The sequence below is a fragment of the Mixophyes fleayi genome, chromosome 1 (assembly GCF_038048845.1).
Source record: "Mixophyes fleayi isolate aMixFle1 chromosome 1, aMixFle1.hap1, whole genome shotgun sequence".
Lineage (NCBI taxonomy): Eukaryota > Metazoa > Chordata > Amphibia > Anura > Limnodynastidae > Mixophyes > Mixophyes fleayi.
Genome location: NC_134402.1, coordinates 41,026,399 through 41,047,346, shown reverse-complemented (window position 1 = coordinate 41,047,346; position 20,948 = coordinate 41,026,399). Strand labels below are relative to the sequence as shown.

The 20,948-nt window shown below is 41.4% G+C and overlaps 1 protein-coding gene across 1 annotated transcript in view; it reads right to left on the bottom strand.

Moving 5' to 3' along the window:
* Positions 1-20,948, bottom strand: part of OTOP1 (otopetrin 1) — a 76,603-nt gene that overhangs the window by 15,216 nt on the left and 40,439 nt on the right. The window contains exon 3 of the mRNA XM_075194659.1: positions 2,309-2,367. Coding sequence (XP_075050760.1) covers positions 2,309-2,367 — 59 coding nt within the window. The remainder of the gene's footprint in view (positions 1-2,308; positions 2,368-20,948) is intronic.

Below are 20,948 nucleotides of genomic sequence, written 5' to 3'. Positions count from 1 at the left end.
ATGCACTCAGTAGAACAGAGCGGAGGGCCTCTGCTGAGCATGTGTGGTCCAATCTGGCCAGTCAGAAATTAAGTACTGAGGTGGGATGAGGTTAAGAACGGAGGGCTGAGGTGCGGGAGGTTAAAAACAGATTCATTAGGAGTTTGAGAGTTAAAGATGGAGGCATGTGGGGTGGAGGATTTAAAATGAGGCATGAGAGATAGGGGTTAAAAACAAAATAGCTTTTATAGTTTATTTATTACTTTAAACAGCTCTAACCTTGTGAAACCAGGTCTGGCTCTGAGGTGGGGGGGGGGGGGGGATTTTGATTTTTTTTACATGTTTCAAATTGTGAATTTGAAAAGCTGGTGGCTTATTGCAAAGTGGTGGTGGTTGTGTTAACTTGAGCGCCAAAAATCATTTTTAAAAGTGGGCTCCAATAACACTCCACGCCTTGATGCTCAGTTAAATACCCCACAACATGGATGCAGAATGTTGCATGTAAGCACAGGATAAGTTGCATTACTGCAGCTAGTCTATGTTCTGCAAGGAATGCCCCTATTTGCTCAGACATTCACATTGGGAAAAGCAAAATTTCTACATTCCTGCAGTCAACCTGAGATCCTAAGGTATGCGTATACCATAAAGTGGGTGTGGCAGCACGGTGGCTTGGTGGTTAGCACTTCTGAAAAAAACAAATTGGGTGCGCCAAGTTAACAAACCCAAAAAATATATATTCAAAAACTAATAGTGACAATGTCACAAGCGGATACCTTACACAATCTTTACCCTTATAAATGGAGACTATCTAAATCTAAATCCCTCCTCAGGCTGAAAGAAAACAACAGAGGAGGTGTCTCTCCCTAAACAGCCGGAGTTTCCACTATATAACATCAAGATAGCTGAATACTTAGGACACACAGCGTCCATGTGATATCTTATGGTTCACTTGGGATCTTTGTCTGCAGATTTGTGAACAGCACCAGCAATAAGTGCAAGCTGTCAGGTGAGATCATTTCTGTATTTACTGCTACTTTGAACATTCCAGACTCTGATTTAACCATGTGAATCCTGGATTTAAAGCATTCAATACAAAGTGTACTGGCCACACACTGTGCTGCTTTATATTCCTTAGTGAGGATATATTTTTATATGTTTTTATACATTTTTTATTACATGTTTCTCTGCTTATTTGGATGGTTATCCTCCATTTAGAGGTTATATACGTTATTACAACCATGTATGTGGGTTACTACTAATTTTTGTTCTTAATGTATTGGAATAAATTTATGCATTTATAACGAAGTTTGCCAGCTGTCACTATTATTTTTTGAAAATATATTTTTTTGGTTTGTTAACTTGGCGCACCCCATTTGTTTTTGTTTTGTTTTTTTCATTTTTGTTCCGTACAAGGTTTGGCACCCTTGAGGGGGGTTGTGACATACCACCAAATTTTCATATTTTATTTTTAATTTTATCTAACATCTTTGTGGTGCGCTCAAGTTGTTTTAGTTTTTCATGGTTAGCACTTCTGCCTCACAGCACTGGGTTCATGAGTTTGATTCCTGACCATGGCCTTATCTGTGTGGAGTTTGTATGTTCTCCCTGTGTTTGCGTGGGTTTCCTCCGGGTGCTCCGGTTTCCTCCCACACTTCAAAAACATACTGGTAGGTTAATTGGCTGCTATCAAATTGACACTAGTCTCTCTCTCTGTCTGTGTGTGTGTTAGGGAATTTAGACTGTAAGACCCAATGGAGCAGGGACTGATGTGAGTGAGTTCTCTGTACCGCGCTGCGGAATTAGTGGCGCTATAAAAATAGATGATGATGATGATGGCATTAAAAAGCAGCATTTTTATTACAACAACACATTTTCATACCTCCCAACTGTCCAGATTTTGGCGGAACAATTGTGATTCATGGACCGCAAAAAGGGTAGGGCCTTTAACCAAATTTACTGATGTGGGCGAAGTTTGGCAGAACGAGGGTAGGGCTCATTTTGTCCGACTTTCGGGATTCTAAATTTTGGGAGGTATGACTATGCATTCTTGCAGCTTTGTAATTTGTAGAGTGGACTACATAAATGTTAGCTAGAATCTGAATGGCTGCTATGAGCAGCATCTCCTATTTTTCTTTTTAGAAAGTTTGATAATTCTACCCCATAATCTCAATTGCTTATATTTAACATTTTAATAGAATTTTTTCTGTTATCCCTAAACTCAGGCTGGCACCATGGCACATAAATGTGTCTTCACCCACTGGTTTGGGAATTGTTGTATTATACAATAAAATGGAAATACAGGAAATGTTTATAGAAAGAGATAGTTTACCTTTCAAGTGTTTTAAAGGACTGGATGATATCTTTGGCATGGAACCATAAAAAGTAGACCTAGGAGAAAGCAGAATACTGTGTTTATAACAGATACCCCTTAGATATCAAATATATGAGAGCACAGGAATACAAAAAATACCCATATGAAATAAACATTGTAACTGATTACCACTGTACAGGGCAAACATTTGGGGAAAAAAATCAAGTTTATCCAAAATAGTTTAACAGAAAATATGATTATTTTGTTGGAAAATGTAAAACAGCTATAGGCCGGACATGAACACTCTTGTCTCAATCATTGAAATCCCCCCGTTACAGTTTATTAAGAATTTCTTGCAACCCACTATCAGATACTTAAGATATTTTTATTGGCTCGCAGACTCCCCAATGTCCTCCACAGATTCCACTGCATACAAATACTGTGCTAGTCAGAATAAATCGGTGGTAGTCAGTCCGGACGGCTGCTTCACCAACGACAATCCATAACGACTCTTCTGTGAAGCGGCTTCAGCCAATCACGATGAAGCTTGGTTGAAGTCGCTTCACAGAAGAGGCGTCATGAGTCCTCGTCGGTGAAGCAGCCGTCCGGACTGAAGATGTCGGGGTAAGTGTTGTCGGTGTAGTCAGCACCGTTAAGCCGCATCCCACCCGAATAAATAATAATAGAGTATAGTTAAACCAAGTCAGGGTCCTACAAAATATTAGTGTATCATTTACTATATGTAAAGTTTAAACTTGGACCTCTGTTTTTATGTATTTACTTAATTACATTCCATAATCGGGCTGATGCAGATTTAGACTTCCGCATAAAATTGTAAAATTGCACAAATTTGCACTGCACATGGCCACAAAGAGTCTGCAAGTATATTCGGCAATTAAGTCATTCAATGTTAGTGACTCACATCTGACACTAAGCCATCGTTATGCCTAGAGAGGCAGAACAGGGTTGGGAGAGGCGATCTGATGTAGTCTGATTAGAGGTAGGGCACGTTCACGAAAATGCGGCTCATGCAGACCTGCAGACCTGCAGAGCCAGATACACCTATCAGAAGGCATATCAGTTCCTGAGAGTGTTTAAAAAATCTTTTTTTTTTTTTTTTTTTTTTTTTTAAACTGTGCTGACCTCCCCTCCAAAATAAAAGTTTGGCCAGCACTCACAGCATAGACTAATAGCACCAAAATTGGAGGGACAAACAGTGTGGACCCCCAACCCAAAAAAAACACTACCAGCTCTAGACAGGCTGAGCTGGTGCCCCTACAGCTGGGAATTCCGCAGTATGAGATCGTCCATTATGACATTTTAAAGCAGTTGTTTAGCATGGGGAAAATTAGGATTGAAAAAAAATTGTACACCACCCTATCTCTGATCTGAAAGCACAAGGGATCCTACCACGCCCCTGGTGCGGTGGGTGTGGGCTAATTCCCTAGGGAATTCATCTCCATGCTGAACAGGCTAGGTGTCAAAATATGACAGAGGACCCCATGCTGTGGGTTTTTCTGTTATAGTGACACCAGCTGGCAACACATTTGGGTGACAAGTTTTTTTTTATTATTTATTATTTTTTAAAAACAACATTTAAAACCAGTCATCATCATCAAGATGATGATGACTGGCATTTCAACGGCATGATGGTACACTTAATAGTACATAATCACTCTGTACTCATACTTACACATTTACACCTGCTTGCAACTATTTTGTATTGGTAAATTACGCAGTTTTGCAGCCAATTCAACATCAGGCCCTATGTCATACTTGCCAACTCTCCCTGAATGTCAGGCAGACTCCCTAAAATAGGGGTGATCTCCCTCACTCCCTGAAGAGTCTGGCATTCTCCCTGATGCTGAGCCAGTACAAGAGGTGGTTGGCTTCACCATCTGTGGCATGATGACACAGTTCAGAAATTGTGTCTTATGTCCATGTATTGATGCCTATGGATGTGGCCATTTTCATGGAGACCAAGATTTAATCAAAGACTGACAGGTAAGACAACATGACTTCAGTAATGGAGACAGAAATGTAAAAGACACTTCAGTCTCTAGAGATTCATTAGCTGCTTTTCTTTAACGCATAGTTGCCTACTCTCCCAGAATGTCCGGGAGACTCATGCATTTCTGGGAGACCTCCCGGGCTCCCGGGAGAGCAGAGCAACCTCCCGGTTCTCGCCCCCGCAATAGATAAGTCTCTGTGATTGGCCAAAATTGTGACAATCGTTTAGGGGGCGGTGCCAAAATGATGCAATTCATCACACCTCGCGCCCGCCCACCCGCCTCCCCCGGGATCTCCCTGAAGCCAACGAGGAAAAGTTGGCAAGTAGGCCCTATGTATTGTACAGCAATAAAGTTATCATAGCTAACAAGTGGCATGGAGGCTTTCAGTTCCCCCTAGATTCTAGTGGCTCCGATGACAAAGTGATTCCCTTACAGAGCTTGTTGGATGATGCCTGTTTCAGTGTAAGTACTTCTCAGAGATGTTCTGTTGATAGATAAAAGGGTCTAACATGTTTTTACAATTTGAAAAATTCTACTTGTGTACTATGAAGATTGTAAAGACCATAAAAACCACACTAAGTCTACCTCTTGTGCCAAATGCAGTAATTCAGTTACAGGATCTTGTCCGTTAATGACAAGTGAGGCTTTTAGGATGAACGCACTTAAAGGGCGACAGGGTTTTTTGTAACAGGCTGAACACCTACCTGAAGGGGTTAACGTTGGGTGGGGCCCGACCAATGGTAGCTCCCGTGGGAGGGTCCTGGATTGAATATAGCAGGTGGCACTTCCTGGTTTGTCTCACTCTGCAGCACGAGATCCCACCCACCCACTCCTTAGTTAAAGTATTTTATGTGACAAGGTTTTTTGCGGTAGGAAGGCACTGCGTTCAGCGGCTGATTAGTGGGCGCAAAGGTAGTTGGCCGCAGGTCACTGTCCCCATAGAGGCACCAGTAACTAATTTTTTGGTCCTTCGGTGAGGAGGGTCCCTGTCCGGCTCGGTGAGGGAGGGCAGCGTGAGTTTAGAAGGGGCAGTCACTCTGACGCCAATTCAGTGTATGATAGTTTGGGATGTGTTCCCCATGGTTTGTGGACTTATGGCGGTTTGCGCCAGTTCCCTCGTTATCTAGTTGTATCAGCTTGGGAGCTGTATCGCAGTGCCCTTTCTCCGCCACCATAGGTTTAGTTTAATACTAAAAAAATAAATATCCTCCATTTTTTAGCAAAATTATACATGACTCCGTGTGTTTATTTGATATAAATGTTTAAGAATTTTAAGGTTGATGTGAAGTTTGTTGGAACATACACAGTGAGCCCTTTATTATAATGTAGACATGTCAGAGTAGGTAACCTCTAATAACTGCAACCCAAATAATCTCATATGCAAGTTAATTACTAGCCGTATAAAACTGCAAATAAGTGTCTGTGAATTAATTCATAGTAATAGTGCATTTCTTTGATTGTTTCTAAACTTTTCTTCTATCCAGGGAGTATTTATGGATAGAGAACTCCCGACAGTGGTTACAGATATGCGTCCTGTACCAATTTATGACGGTTCATAGACGCTGAGGCCTTTGAAATCTCTCTTTAAGATCATATCAATAACTTCTGTGATATCTAAGGACAGTGATATGCGACCAACAGCTATCTCGACTGCAGGTCGGAGCAGGCGGGCTAAGTGTGAAAAGGGAGATAAGGATACAGGAAAATGTCATATCATATTTTCTCAAATATCATACTTACAGGAGTCATGTGTGGTTTGCAAATGAAGGAAAACTTATCACCTGTTGATTCTGGTGAGAAGCTAGGCACGTGGTAAGAAAACCTGACTTAAAAGCTGTTTTGAACACACATCATAAATGACTAATTTACATTTACACTGACTTTTAATGCTGACCTCTCAGGAATGGGTGCTATGTACTACCTGCTGCAGGGTTAAAATGTTCTGTAATTGTAACCAAATTGACACTTTGTGGGAGACAATTTCATATTGCGAAGTGTCCTTTTATTATGCTTCTCCCAGTAAAACAGAAAACAGATTACGAGTAAGTTTATCATATCTGTGTTTTATTCATTTTCATTTTACAAGAAACTATTGCATTATATCTTTGTATGTCATTTTGTTAATTGTTTTAATCTTAAGCATTGTGGATTTATTTTCCTTTTTAATTTACATTTAATAAGTTCAGGTCTCTGTGTTCTTATGACTTCACATGTCAGACTTAGCTTGCTTTTAAAATGCTACATAGTGGAAATAGCGGAGATCATTTGGTTTATGATATCTCTGGGTCAGGGGAGGACATTTGGTTTATGATAACTGATGAGAGTACATTGTGATAGATTTCTTCCTGAGTAAGTGTGTTGGCTCTTCACAAAAAACCATAGTGTTGGCATAATTGGTATGGCAAGGTTAGTGTGTGGCATAGACAGGGAAAGTTTTAATAATTTTAAACAGACCAGGTGGTTGTTTTTGTTTAACCCTTTGTCACACACACATCACGCATGCTCAGGTGAGTGCTGGATCGTGAGTACCAGCATGTCCAACAATGATGGCTAGTCGTTGCCTTGAAGTTCTGCTGACAGATATAGGAACTTGAATAATTTTTAACTTAAACACATTATACTTTTTAGATTTTAAAGCCCATAAAAGCCAAACAAAATCTAGCTCTTGTGCCAAGTGCATCAAGTCAGTTTTAGGATCTCATCCCTACTATTTAATTATAGTGCAGACACGTTAGCGTTGGTAACCTCTATTAACTGCAACCTATACCATCTCTGAGAATGTCTGTGGTGGCTGGATTCCCAACAACTACAATGAACATGAGTCCTTAAAGACCCATGCTCTTTACACAGTGGTGTAAAGTCAAAGAAAAAAAACTCAACACCTACTGTCAAAGAAAGAAAAACAGATTATTGAACATGAGCTGCCCACCTTCCAGTCTTCCTTTTTCTATCCATCCTCTCTTTCTTTTTCTGTTTCCACCTATTTGGTCGCTTGCTCCGCAAATAATGCAGTGATTACAACTCGGAATGTCATAAACAGAAGATACTGAAGTACTATCTGTTTCACATTAACAGACACAGTATAATTTCAGGTTTACGTATTTCCTTAACATCTGATTGGTTGTTAACACTAGTCAATACCAGATCAGAGCAAGTCTACATTATAGACTATGCTCTGAGATCTGGTCATTGTACTGGGAGGGATTGGAGGATTGTTTTTTAATTTGAAGACTGCAAAAGACAGAGAAACAAGGAACTGATAGTCCAAAATCATGTTGTGAGTTGTTAGTATCGAGTTTCCTTTCAAATAAAGATTTTCTCATAGAGATGCTCAAAAATTGTTTAAACGTGGTTCTCGAAAACTTTTTTTTCTATTTGGTGTTGCACCATTGTTTAAAAAGCATTGGTTTTCAAGGACCCTATTGTAATTTAATTGTTACTACCAGGAAATCAACCACCACTGGGCTGTAAAGTTAAAAAAATTAGATAGGTTGAAAGAGTGTAGCTAAATTCAAGCAAAGAAAAGCGGGTTCAAATATGAACAAGTTGGTTTGAAATTGCTTGATCAGCTCAACCATATTCAAGTTGAATTGCTACATTTTAACAGTTTTCAATTGCAAACCTCAAACACAAAATGAGCAAAATATAACGAGTTGGAACTGTGAAATAGAATACAGTAATATTTGAATTAAACATTTGTTAAAAACTATATATATATATATATATATATATATATACATATATACTATAAAATGTAGTTATTTAAACTCTATGAGGCAGAATCAATTGGCCTTGATTTTCCTCAGAACCGTTACTACGGTAAAAAATAACGCTCATTTATGCCTGCACCTCTATGGGGTGTGAGCAAAAATGAGAAGTGTCTCGCGGACGCTCCGTAGGCACCTCGCGCAGATATTTTCACAATTGAATCTGCCCATAACTGAGCCTCAAATCTGGTTATTTACATTTCTTGCATATTTTTTGCCATGCCTATTTGCTTATTACTATTCAACAGTTGTACAGTGCTTTAAAATATGTTTATGCTTTAATGTGATAGCTAAATGCTTCCAGCAATTTACATTTGATTTAGTTTCCATTGGTACATTTTCTGAATTATTCTTATTTTTTTATATTATTCTTCTGCTTAGTATTATTATTATTATTATTATTATTATTATTATTATTATTATTGTTAATAGTAATAATAATATTATCATTGATTTGTATGCCGCCACAGTGGTCTGCTGCGCCAAACAGTGGGGTAAAAAGGACAAACATAAAACAGGGACATACAAAGTAGACAAAATAATTGCAGACATTTATACAATGAAGTTTATTAATACTCCACAAAGGTATAATGTATGTGCCCTAATATACACTGGGCCTGATTCATTAAGGAAAGTAAAACAAAAAAAAATATTAACTTTGCACCTTGGCAAAACCATGCTGCATTGGAGAGGGATGTAAATTTAAAATGTGATGTCAGATTAATAATTGGGGTAGAGTATGTTCTAGATCAACTTTAAGTTTCAGTGTAAAAATAAAGCTATCAAGTATTTGTGTCCTACATGACAAAACAGACAGTATTTATCTTATGTGCTAAATAATAAACTAATTTGCACCTCTTGCATTGTAACATGGGTTTGACCTTGAGAAAACTTACTCCTTTTTTGCCTTACTTTCCTTAATGTATCAGGCCCGATATGATCAACTCATTGCCGAATTGTTACTGGATAGAATTATTAATGCTATCTTGAAAGTTTATTACCGGGTATGTTTCTGTGATACACATTGCTGAAGTTAATTGGCTCTTGTTCCTCATTGGGAGAGAAGAATTTAAACATCACAGCATTTGCTGCATCCCTCACCACCTTGAAACAGACCTCCAGTTCGAAACACGTTAGTGGATGTTGGAGGGGGTACAAGTGACCAACCACATTACTGGAGGACTGAGTGTGAAAACTTTGGACTGTTCCCAGGAATTGAGTCATCCCCAGATTTTGTTTCACAACGAATATAAGTTCCTTTTCTGGGTAGGAGATTTGCTACACCTATGGGTTTTTTTATTATATGTTTTATGGCTTCAATACATGCTTTATTTGTAAATTAAATGGTTTATCTTTTAAAAAGGTAACACACTGGAGGATCCCTCTGTTGTTTTCTCCTTGTTGTTTCTTTGAGTTTCACTATAGAATAATAATTGGAGAAGGGAGAAACTACCAAGTCTCCACAGGGTCCTAGAAATACCGGGATTCATCCAATAAGGAAGTCTCTAAAGGTGTTTAATTTCTCTATAAAATGAGTATAATACCATAGTATCATCAAGGAAACTCGTCAACTGGTCTATACCGGCAGTTCCCAAATTATGTGCCGCGGCTCCCAGGGGTGCCGCGGTGCTGACACTGGGGTGCCGCGGGCCAGCCATAGAAAAAAGAAAGAAAACAGAAACTTACCAATCCGCGCGGCGCCGGGACCCAGCAGCCTCCTCTCTCCCGCAGCTGTCACTGAATGACGTCAGTGACAGCTGCGGGAGAGAGGAGGCTGCTGGGTCCCGGCACCGTGCGAATTGGTAAGTTTCTGTTTTCTTTCTTTTTTCTATGGCTGGCGCCTGGCGCGGGGCAGAGTGAGAGGGATTGTAGCAGAGGAGGAGGACAGAGAGCAGAGGAGGAGGACAGAGAGCAGAGGAGGGGGACAGATGGCAGAGGAGGAGGACAGAGAGCAGAGGAGGGGGACAGAGAGCAGAGGAGGAGGACAGAGAGCAGAGGAGGGGGACAGATGGCAGAGGAGGAGGACAGAGAGCAGAGGAGGGGGACAGATGGCAGAGGAGGAGGACAGAGAGCAGAGGAGGGGGACAGAGGAGGAGGACAGAGAGCAGAGGAGGGGGACAGATGGCAGAGGAGGAGGACAGAGAGTAGAGGAGGTGGACAGAGGGCAGAAGAGGGGGACAGAGGGCAGAGGAGGGGGACAGAGGGCAGAGGAGGAGGACAGAAGGCAGAGGAGAAGGACAGAGAGCAGAGGAGGAGGACAGAGAGCGGAGGGGTGGGACAGAGGGCAGAGGAGGGGGACAAAGAGCAGAGGAGGGGGACAGAGGGCAGAGGAGGAGGACAGAGAGCAGAGGAGGGGGACAGATGGCAGAGGAGGGGGCCAGAGAGCAGAGGAGGAGGACAGAGGGCAGAGGAGGAGGAGGAGGACAGAGAGCAGAGGAGGAGGAGGAGGAGGACAGAGAGCAGAGGAGGGGGACAGAGAGCAGAGGAGGGGGACAGAGGGCAGAGGAGGGGGACAGAGAGCAGAGGAGGGGGACAGAGGGTAGAGGAGGGGGAGAGAGGGCAGAGGAGGGGGCCAGCGTGACAGAGGGGGCAACGTGAGAGAGGGCAGTGTGCCTGGATGCAGAGGGGGCAGTGTGCCTGGATGCAGAGGGGGCAGTGTGCCTGGTTGCAGAGGGGGCAGTGTGCCTGCATGCAGAGGGGGCAGTGTGCCTGCATGCAGAGGGGGCAGAGTGTCTGGATGCAGAGGGGCATATTTGCATACAACTAAATAAGTATTTCTGTCGTGGCCTAAATACTTATTACAATTTTTTGACCCAACTACTTCTAAAACAGGATTGCTCAGTAATTATTTTGGAGGGGTGCCTTGAAGAACCACTGGTCTATACCATTTGAGATTTTTTTTCTCTTTTTTTCAAGTATCATCGAAGCATCCCCATATAAGAAGCAGTATATCAGACTGTTAATGTAATTGTGCTTAAAATTAAAGTGCCCACTACACAGTTTTATCACTGCGTGTTGTATATACAGACATATGTATTTACAATTTTTTTCACAGTTTTTGCATGGAAAGAGGGAATGTTTTCACTACTGAAATACTAAAATGTAATCTTGGATTATTACTGAAGAAGAATTAAAATTCTATTTCATGACCAAGTTTTCGAAGATATTATGAAAATTAGATGAATTTATAATGTTTTTATTCACTTGTAATTGATTATATTTGTATATTAGAGGCAGTAATAGCAGCACCATTGCCTAATCTAACTTAGTTTTTCAATTTAGTTTGGGAATTTGATGGTGGACTGAGTTTAGTCAGGTAGCTTCTATTAAGGAGCGCTTAGGAAATTGCATTGTTTTTTAGTGTTTACTTTTAACCGTCATATACGTTCTTTCAATCAAGCAGCTCAAACATGTTTTCACAAAGACAAAAGAAGAGAACTAACAGGAGAAGTTTTTAATAACAGTAGAGAAAACATAGATTTAATGGAGGAAGATTGAGAAAATTGTGAAAATTAGAAATGTCCTTACTAAAAGAAAGGAATTACAGACGACTTTCATGGGAACTTTTTACCCCAAGGACTATACAAAGGACACGCGGTCACCCCATAAGGTTAAAGGAGAGAAAATTTCACAACCAGCAAAGGAAGGGGTTCTTTACAGTAAGGGGAGTCAAGATATGGAATTCACTGCTATGGAATGTTGTGATGGTAAATTCAATAGATATTTTTAAGAAAGGGTTAGACAGATTTCTTGCGGAAAAGTGTATCCAGGGATACGACCGGTAATTAAAATGAAGGATAGTAGTGGATATAGGGTAAAAATAGGACTGCAATATTGGGTCTGGGGGGGATTTTCACAATTGAAACAGATTGGTGGTTGCTTACAATGGATCAATCACAAATATAAGTGAGGGATAGCAGGAGATCCAAAATAGGTTGAACTTGATGTACTGGTGTCTTTTTTCAACTTCATCAACTATGATTCAGTGGGAGAACAATATATTAGAAAGATATATGGCAGCTCAAAATATCCCTCGAGATCTTATGATAAGTATAGAACCTACATTCAACATGGAATCTGAGAAGTGTAGTAAAGAATGGTTCACTATACTTCCTTCTCTGATTTTGATGATTATCGTCATATGGAGAAGCATATTAAACATATATTAAAAATTCAATAGAAATTATGAATAAAAAAAACAAAGAAAGTACACCAAGGATAAAACAGATTTTCTGCCCAATACATGGTAAACAAATGTAAATATCAATTCACCTGGGACTAGATTTGAAAGAGGATTAAATAATCAAGAGAATATGACTTCAGAAAACAGATCCCGAGAAGATCTCCACGTGGAAGCTTTAAGTCTCCTATCGTAAATAAAACCCAGGTAGAAAATAGAAATTTTCAATACAGATATAAGGATTCCTTGCAAGAAAGTAAAACTGAACCATTTAAGAATAATTGGAAACAAGTGTTACTTAGATCTAGGTTTCCAGAGTAAGAAGTATGTTGATTATTGTACATTTTAAACTTTCCATCTATAATGGATATAAGAAATTGAAAAAAAACAGGATCTTTTTATAAACCATCACCAGTACAATAGAGGGAAGGGTGAAGTTCTCACTAGGAAAAAAACAAGAGAAAAAAGATGAGGGAAAAAATTAAGTTTATAGTTAAAAAAGAAAAAATAATGACACTTCAGATGATACTACAATCTACAATTTAAGATCATATATATTGACAGTTGAGAAAGATTCTTTCCTCAGGCTTACCAGTAATATAAATTTGTTTGATACATTTATTGATGATTGACTAACAAAAATTCCTTAGACGAAAACTAAAGCACTGTCAAAAACAATTTATAAACTTAAATAACAAATCCATTATTAATCCCAATCCACAATCGTGTTGAAACTTTCGAAAAACTAGTTAAGGTAGATAATGGAAATTTCAAAATTCATTTAAAAAAATATTCCAATGTCCAAAAAAAGGAGAGCTTTAAACATTTGGAAACAAATAAAAAAAATTGTAATTAAACCAGCAGATAAAGGTGAGAGGTTATAGAAGATTATAATAATAAAATTATAAGACAACTGAAAGATGAGCAGACAAATATGGTAATGAAAGGAAATCCATAAAGTATTTCAAACAAAGTATCTTTCTTGAAAAGTATTTGCCTCGGTTTTACTCAGGAATGGTAGAATTCTAACAATCTACCTGTAGTATTACAAGTGGTTAAATATTATTTAGACCAAGACCAAATGTCGAAGGACCTTAAATCCTGCTTCTTAGAAGGAATAGAGTTCATACTGGAAAATAATTCCTTTTGGCTCAATGATTTGTTTTACCTACAAATAAATGGAACTGCAATGGGCAGCTGGTTCGTCACAAGCTATGCCAACATGTTCATAGGGGAAGTCATGAGCATGGAAAGAGCCATGGTATTCTAATTATTTTGAAGGGGATAAATGAGACCCTTAAGTGATTTGTTTCTTATTTGAACAATAAAATCAGTCAAATATACAACTCAACTTCAATGTAAGTGAGAAGGTTAATAATATTTTAGATACAGCTGTATATATTGAAAATTGAGAGAGTACTGGAAACCGATTGCAAATCTTACAAACAATCTACCAGTAATCGCCATTCCAATTGGCTAAAAAGTATCCCTAATATCATAAGAAGAATGTTAAGAAATTGTTCTAATATAGAGGCCTTTCAAACTACAGAGAAAAAATGAAACAATCATTTTTAATCAAGGGATACAAATTAGAGACGGCAGATAAGGCTATTTCTCAAGCAGAACAGAAGGATAGAGGATAAGATGATGATGGAAATATATTTTACTACTCAATATGGACAGCAATATAAACAGGTAGAAAAGAGAATTAGAAGACTTTGGGACTTACTAAGCAAAGATTCTGCCCTGACTATCATCATTCTCCCGCAGACCAATATTTATTTACCAAAGAGTTATGAATTTAAAAAAGAAATTAGTTAAAACTACTGTTTCTGCTCGACTTAAGCAAACCATATAAAAATTAGTTGTTTTCTATAGATGTGTGGGTTTTCCGTAGCAAAGAGACGAAAATAACAGAGTTTACATCTTTAGCCACGGGAACAAATATCAAATTAAAGATGTTTATTTAATTGAATGTAAGTGCGGAAACCAATATGTAAGAAGGGCTTCAAGGATGCTGAAAGAAAGACATCAGAACATATTAAATAGGGATATGAACAACATATAAAACCATACATAATTGCTCAGTGAGTTCCCTAAATAGATTTTGTGACATTAACATCATAAGAGGGCTTTGGAGGAAGAAAGATACCAGTGTTGAACGGGTCAAAACTGATATTAAATGGATCTATATATTAGGTATATTGCATCTTAAGGGCCCCAATAATAATTTTGGATTAAAGTGATTCTTTGAATAATACTGAAATTTACCACATAAGTGTTTTTAAGTGTGGTGGAGGTCAGCTGGGGTACAAGTGACCTACCAAGCTATTGACAGATTAAGTGCGAAAACTTAGGGCTGTTCCCTGGAACTATGCAGTCACAGACTTTGTTTCACAGCGAATATAAGTTTCAATTCCGGTTCAGAGTCTCACTATAACTCTGGAGTTTTTTATTATATGTTTTATGGCTTCAGTATTTGCTTTGTCTGTAAGATATGGAGGGGGCAATTAGAGGAATATGGAGGGGGCAATTAGAGGGATATGGAGGGGGCAATTAGAGGGATATGGAGGGGGCAATTAGAGGATATGGAGGGGGCAATTAGAGGGATATGGAGAGGGCAATTAGAGGGATATGGAGGAGGCAATGAGAGAGATATTAAGGTGGCAACAGGAGATATATGAGGGTGGCAATGACAGAGATATGGAGGGGGCAATGAGAGAGATATGAGGGTGACAATACGAGAGATATGAGAGTGGCAATGAGAGAGATATGAGGGGGGTGTCACTCACCGGACTGTGAGTGCTTCTTCCCGGACATTTAGGAACCGTGGCCGTCCTCCATCCTGAGGGACTGCGCATGCGCAGCCCTTTCTAAACCTTCAGTGTATGTTCCTTTAACTTAATTGGCAGATCAGGCAACACTCCCTATATTAAGCACCTGTGGTCAACACCACGTTGCCTGATCTTGGAGTCTCATTCCCCATGAGTCTCTGAAGGTGTTCCTGTGTTTCCTCGTTTATTCAGCCCAGCTGATTCCTGTGGTTTCCAAACCACTTCTACCTCTGTGGTTTCCAAACCACTTCTTCTGCTGTGGTTCCCATACCACAGCTACCCCTCTGTGTATCATCGTGACTGTGAGCTGATTCCTATCCGCTGCCTCCGTGCACTACAGCCTTCTAACCACTTCAACTCTACCGTGTATTATTGGGACTGTTAGCTGATGCCTATCCGCTGCCTCCGTGCACTACAGTCTTCCATCCACATCCACTCACCTGTTCATCATCGTGACTGTTAGCTGATTCCTATCCGCTGCCTCCGTGCACTACAGTCTTCAACCTGCAACTCGTCTGTGTTTCATCATCGTGACTGTTAGCTGATTCCTATCTGCTGCCACCGTGCACTACAGTCTTCAACCTACAACTCGTCTGTGTTTCATCATCGTGACTGTTAGCTGATTCCTATCCGCTGCCACCGTGCACTACAGTCTTCAACCTGCAACTCGTCTGTGTTTCATCATCGTGACTGTTAGCTGATTCCTATCCGCTGCCTCCGTGCACTACAGTCTTCAACATGCAACCCGTCTGTGTTTCATCGTGACTGTTTGGCTGATTCCTATCTGCTGCCTCTGTGCGCTTCAGTCTTCAGTTCTTGTCAACCCTCCCGTGTTTCCTTGAGTCTGCTGCCACTATTGCTACCCGCTACTCTCCGTGATCAACAGTTCCAGTTCAACTCTGCTCTCCCGTGTCCCATCGTTATTGCACCTGCTGGTTGCTATTGGCTATCTCCGTGTTTCCGCAGAGACCCGCTGCTGCTACTCCTCAGCGCTACTCATCCATCTACTGCTGATCCGCTCTCCACGCTTTCCTGTGTTCCCTGCTGGTCGACCTACCTGTGCGCTGCACCTACTAGACCACCGCTTCACCCATCCAGGGACTTTGCATCCTGCCGGCCTCCTGCCGTTCAGGTATCTCTGCACTCCTGTCTGACTGCCTGCTTCTGAACCACGGTATGCATACTTCTCATTGACTGTGCTGTGTATTGCATACCTTGCTGGACTGTGTTGGTTCTCCTCTGGAGTTTGCTATCCGCTGAGTCTATTGCCATCATTGACTGTGTTATCTCGTGCTGGATTACTTCAAGAGACTTTCTATATTGGCAGTGTTGTTCAGTCATATATACATCTATATTGTGCATATTACTGTGGATCAAAGTTAAGGTGCCCGTGTATATCTTGTGTTGCAGTCTCTCCCCGTGCACCTCCTCACATATATATTCAGTGGTACAACTTGCTAGTGGCAGACCACTGACCCCTGTTTCCAGTTTCACCTGTTCCAGTATCCTCTCACATAGCAGTGGTACAACTTGCTAACGCAGACCACTGACTCCCCGGATACCTCCACTTGGATTCCATTCCTTCACTCAGACAGCGGTACAACTTGCTATCCGCAGACCGCTGACTCTCATCACCTCCTCGTTTCTGTTGGACATTCCTCCTCACTATAGCAGTGGTACAACTTGCTACCGCAGACCACTGACTACCTTCACGTGTCCTTTGTCCATACAGTTCCTCGTGTATTATTACCTCCATATTGCTAGTGCTGCTAGTCATAGACTTTCCTGAGCATCTCATCATCTGCTATTTCCTGTTCCGTGATCACCCTGCTACCAGAGTACCATATTACCACCTATACTGCTCTGGTAAGCCTATCACCTGGTGATCCCTGGGTAAAGACTCCTAGTGCCCGTGACAGTAAGATCAGGCCATGACAGACCCAGATACGGAACCTACCGCTAAAGAGATGCTGCAGCATCTGGTCAGCCGTGTGGAGCAACAGGATGCTCGCCAACAGCTGTTACTTCAATGTTACCAATCGTTAACCTCCCAAGGAACATCTGGACAGACTGTTACAGCTAATATTGAAGCTCCTGTGCTTTCCTCCGTTTCCCCAGTGCCATCCCAGGTGTCTACAGCTCCTACGCTTCACCTGCCTACTCCGTCAAAATATGACGGGGACCCCAAAACTTGTAGAGGTTTCCTTAACCAATGTTCAGTCCATTTTGAACTCCAACCTCAAAATTTTTCTACCCATCGTTCCAGAGTGGCCTATCTTATCTCATTGTTTTCTGGACAAGCCCTGGCTTGGGCCTCCCCTCTGTGGGAAAGAAACGATCCAATTCTACAAGATAGTGCCAAATTCATTTCCACGTTCCGAAGTGTGTTCGATGAACCAGGTCGTGTGACCTCCGCTGCTTCCAGCATTCTTCGTTTGCGACAAGGCTCCCATACAGTAGGCCAGTATGTCATTCAATTTAGGATCTTAGCCTCTGAACTTCAGTGGAACACTGAAGCATTAGTTGCCGCCTTCTGGCAGGGGCTCTCCGATAAAATTAAAGATGCACTGACTACCCAAGAGCTTCCTTCGTCACTAGAAGATTTGATCTCTCTTTGCCATCGTGTAGATATGAGATTTCGTGAAAGAGAGTCTGAGAAAACAACGGCTGTCAAAGCACCTCTTCGTTCAACCCCTCAATTTCGTCCAGCTCCACCCTCTGTGATTCCCATGGAGATAGGACGTTCCAAATTATCTTCAGAGGAGAGGAAACGAAGAGTAAAGAATAGACTCTGTATCTATTGTGCTGATTCCACGCATATGCTCAGCTCTTGCCCTAAGAGATCGGGAAATGCCAGGCCCTAACTAGTTCTGGAGAGGTGAAGTTAGGGTCCCTGGAGTCCTCTCCATCGTCTATGAAATCTAAAGTCTGCGCTTTTGATGTTACGATTTCCTTTGCTACCAAATCCTTTGAGTCACAGGCATTGATTGATTCCGGAGCAGCAGGAAATTTCATTTCTAAATCACTAGTGAATCAATGGTCCCTACCAGTGATTACTTTAAAAACACCCATTACTGTGACGGCTATAGATGGATCACGTCTCATCAATGGTCTCATCACCCAGAGTACGTCTCCAGTAATTCTTCAGATTGGTGTACTACACCATGAAGAAATTTCGTTTTTAATTCTTCCAGTTACGATAAGTCCGATTGTCTTAGGCCTTCCATGGCTTCAGTGTCACTCTCCCCAGATTGACTGGCGCACCCCCCAAGTTACGTCTTGGGGGTCTGAATGTCACCATCGTTGCCTTTCCCAAGTTATTCCTCTTAAAGTACAGCAATCTTCCATCTCATCTTCCTCCCCGGGACTCCCTCCTCAGTATGCTTCATTTGCCGATGTGTTTGATAAAGCTCAGTCTGAACGTCTTCCTCCTCATCGTTCTTGGGATTGTCCGATCGACCTTCTACCTGGCAAGACTCCTCCCAGGGGTCGGGTCTATCCTCTCTCGTTACCTGAGACTCAAGCCACATCTGAGTACATACAGGAGAATCTCCAGCGTGGGTTTATTCGACCTTCCACCTCTCCCGCTGGAGCTGGGTTCTTCTTCGTCAAAAAGAAGGATGGATCATTACGCCCTTGTATAGATTTTCGTGGACTCAACGCCATTACTATCAAGAATCGCTATCCCATTCCGCTGATCACTGAGCTATTCGATCGCATCAAGGGAGCTCGGATATTTACTAAGTTGGATCTTCGTGGTGCCTACAATTTAATTAGAATCCGTTCCGGTGACGAATGGAAGACCGCGTTCAACACCAGAGATGGGCATTACGAATATTTAGTAATGCCCTTCGGGCTGTGTAATGCCCCCGCTGTTTTCCAAGGCTTCATCAATGAGATCTTTCGGGACTTATTATATGTATGTGTCGTTGTCTACCTGGACGACATAGTGATCTTCTCACAGGACCTGCCTTCTCATCACCAACATGTGGCAGAGGTCCTCTCCAGACTACGGAAAAATTCATTGTTCTGTAAATTGGAAAAATGTTCATTCGAGTTACCCCAGATTCCATTCTTGGGGTATATAGTTTCCGGAGTTGGCCTGAAGATGGATCCAGACAAAGTAAATGCTGTATTACATTGGCCTCAGCCAACTACTCTTCGTGCCATCCAGCGTTTTTTAGGTTTTGCCAATTACTATAGACGCTTCATTCAAGACTTTTCATCCATTGCATCTCCTATTGTGGCCCTGACTCGGAAAGGGGCTAATACTAAGCAATGGTCATCTGAGGCTCTCCAAGCCTTTCAAATTCTCAAAGAGTCCTTCTCGTCTGCTCCCATTCTTCGACAGCCTGATGTGACACTCCCCTTCTTCCTAGAAGTAGATGCCTCTAATGTGGGCTTAGGAGCCATTCTCTCCCAACGCTCGGAGCAACAAAAATTACATCCTTGTGCCTTCTACTCTCGGGGTCTTCTGCCCGCAGAGAAAAATTATACTATCGGGGACAAGGAGTTGCTGGCCATCAAAGCTGCATTAGAGGAATGGAGATACTTGTTGGAAGGAGCTCGCCATCCGGTGACGATCTTCACGGATCATAAGAACTTGTCATATTTGCAATCTGCCCAATGCTTGAACCCTCGTCAAGCAAGATGGTCTCTTTTCTTTTCCCGTTTTGAATTAATTATAACCTTCAAACCAGCCGCTAAGAACAAGAAAGCTGACGCTCTATCTCGAGCTTTTGTGACGTCCTCTGATGTAGAAGAGGTTCCCAACCATGCTATTCTAGACCCCAAATGTATTTCTCTGGCTGCTTCATCCACCAAGATGCTACCATTTGGGAAGACCCTCGTGCCTCCTACTCTGAGGAGGAAAATCCTTTCGTGGTTCCATGCCTCTCGTTTTTCTGGACACGCCGGTGAACACAAGACCTTTGAGATTCTCTCTCGAAGTTACTGGTGGCCTTCAATGAGGAGAGACGTCAAAGAGTTTATTGCTTCCTGTGATTTATGTTCTCAGTTCAAATCCTCCCGCAGAACTCCAGCAGGGTTGCTGCGACCACTACCCATTCCGTCCAAGCCTTGGACCCATATTAGTATGGATTTCATTACTGATTTGCCACCAAGTAAGAATCACAATACTATTTGGGTAGTGGTAGACAGATTTTCGAAGATGGCTCATTTCGTCCCTCTGTCCGGTTTACCTTCCTCGTCTACTCTGGCTGAACATTTCATTAAAGAAATCTTCCGCATCCATGGATGTCCGTCTGAGATTGTGTCAGATAGAGGAGTACAATTCGTTTCCAGATTCTGGCGGGCCCTTTGTAAAACCTTGGGCATACGATTAGCACTCTCATCGTCTTACCATCCGCAATCTAACGGACAAACGGAACGAGTCAATCAAGATCTTGAGACTTTTATAAGGATGTTCTCTTCAGCCAACCAAGACAACTGGGTAGAATTGCTTCCTTGGGCTGAATTCGCCCATAACAACATTTACCATGAGTCATCATCCAAAACTCCATTCTTTGTGGTCTACGGTCACCATCCGTCTTTTCCGGAATTTCCTGCCCTCCCGCCCACCCAAGTTCCTGCTGTGGAGACTGCTTGTCAGACCTTCAAAAATATCTGGTCTCAGGTCAAAACCTGTTTAAAGAAGACATCTAACAAATATAAGTCTTTCGCAGATAAAAAGAGGCGGGCTATTCCACCACTAAAAATTGGAGATCGTGTCTGGTTATCTACCAAAAATATTCGTTTGAAGGTTCCATCTATGAAATTCGCCCCTCGTTTTATTGGTCCATATAGGATCATTCAAGTTATCAATCCAGTATGTGTTAAACTTCTTCTTCCTAAGAATCTTCGGAT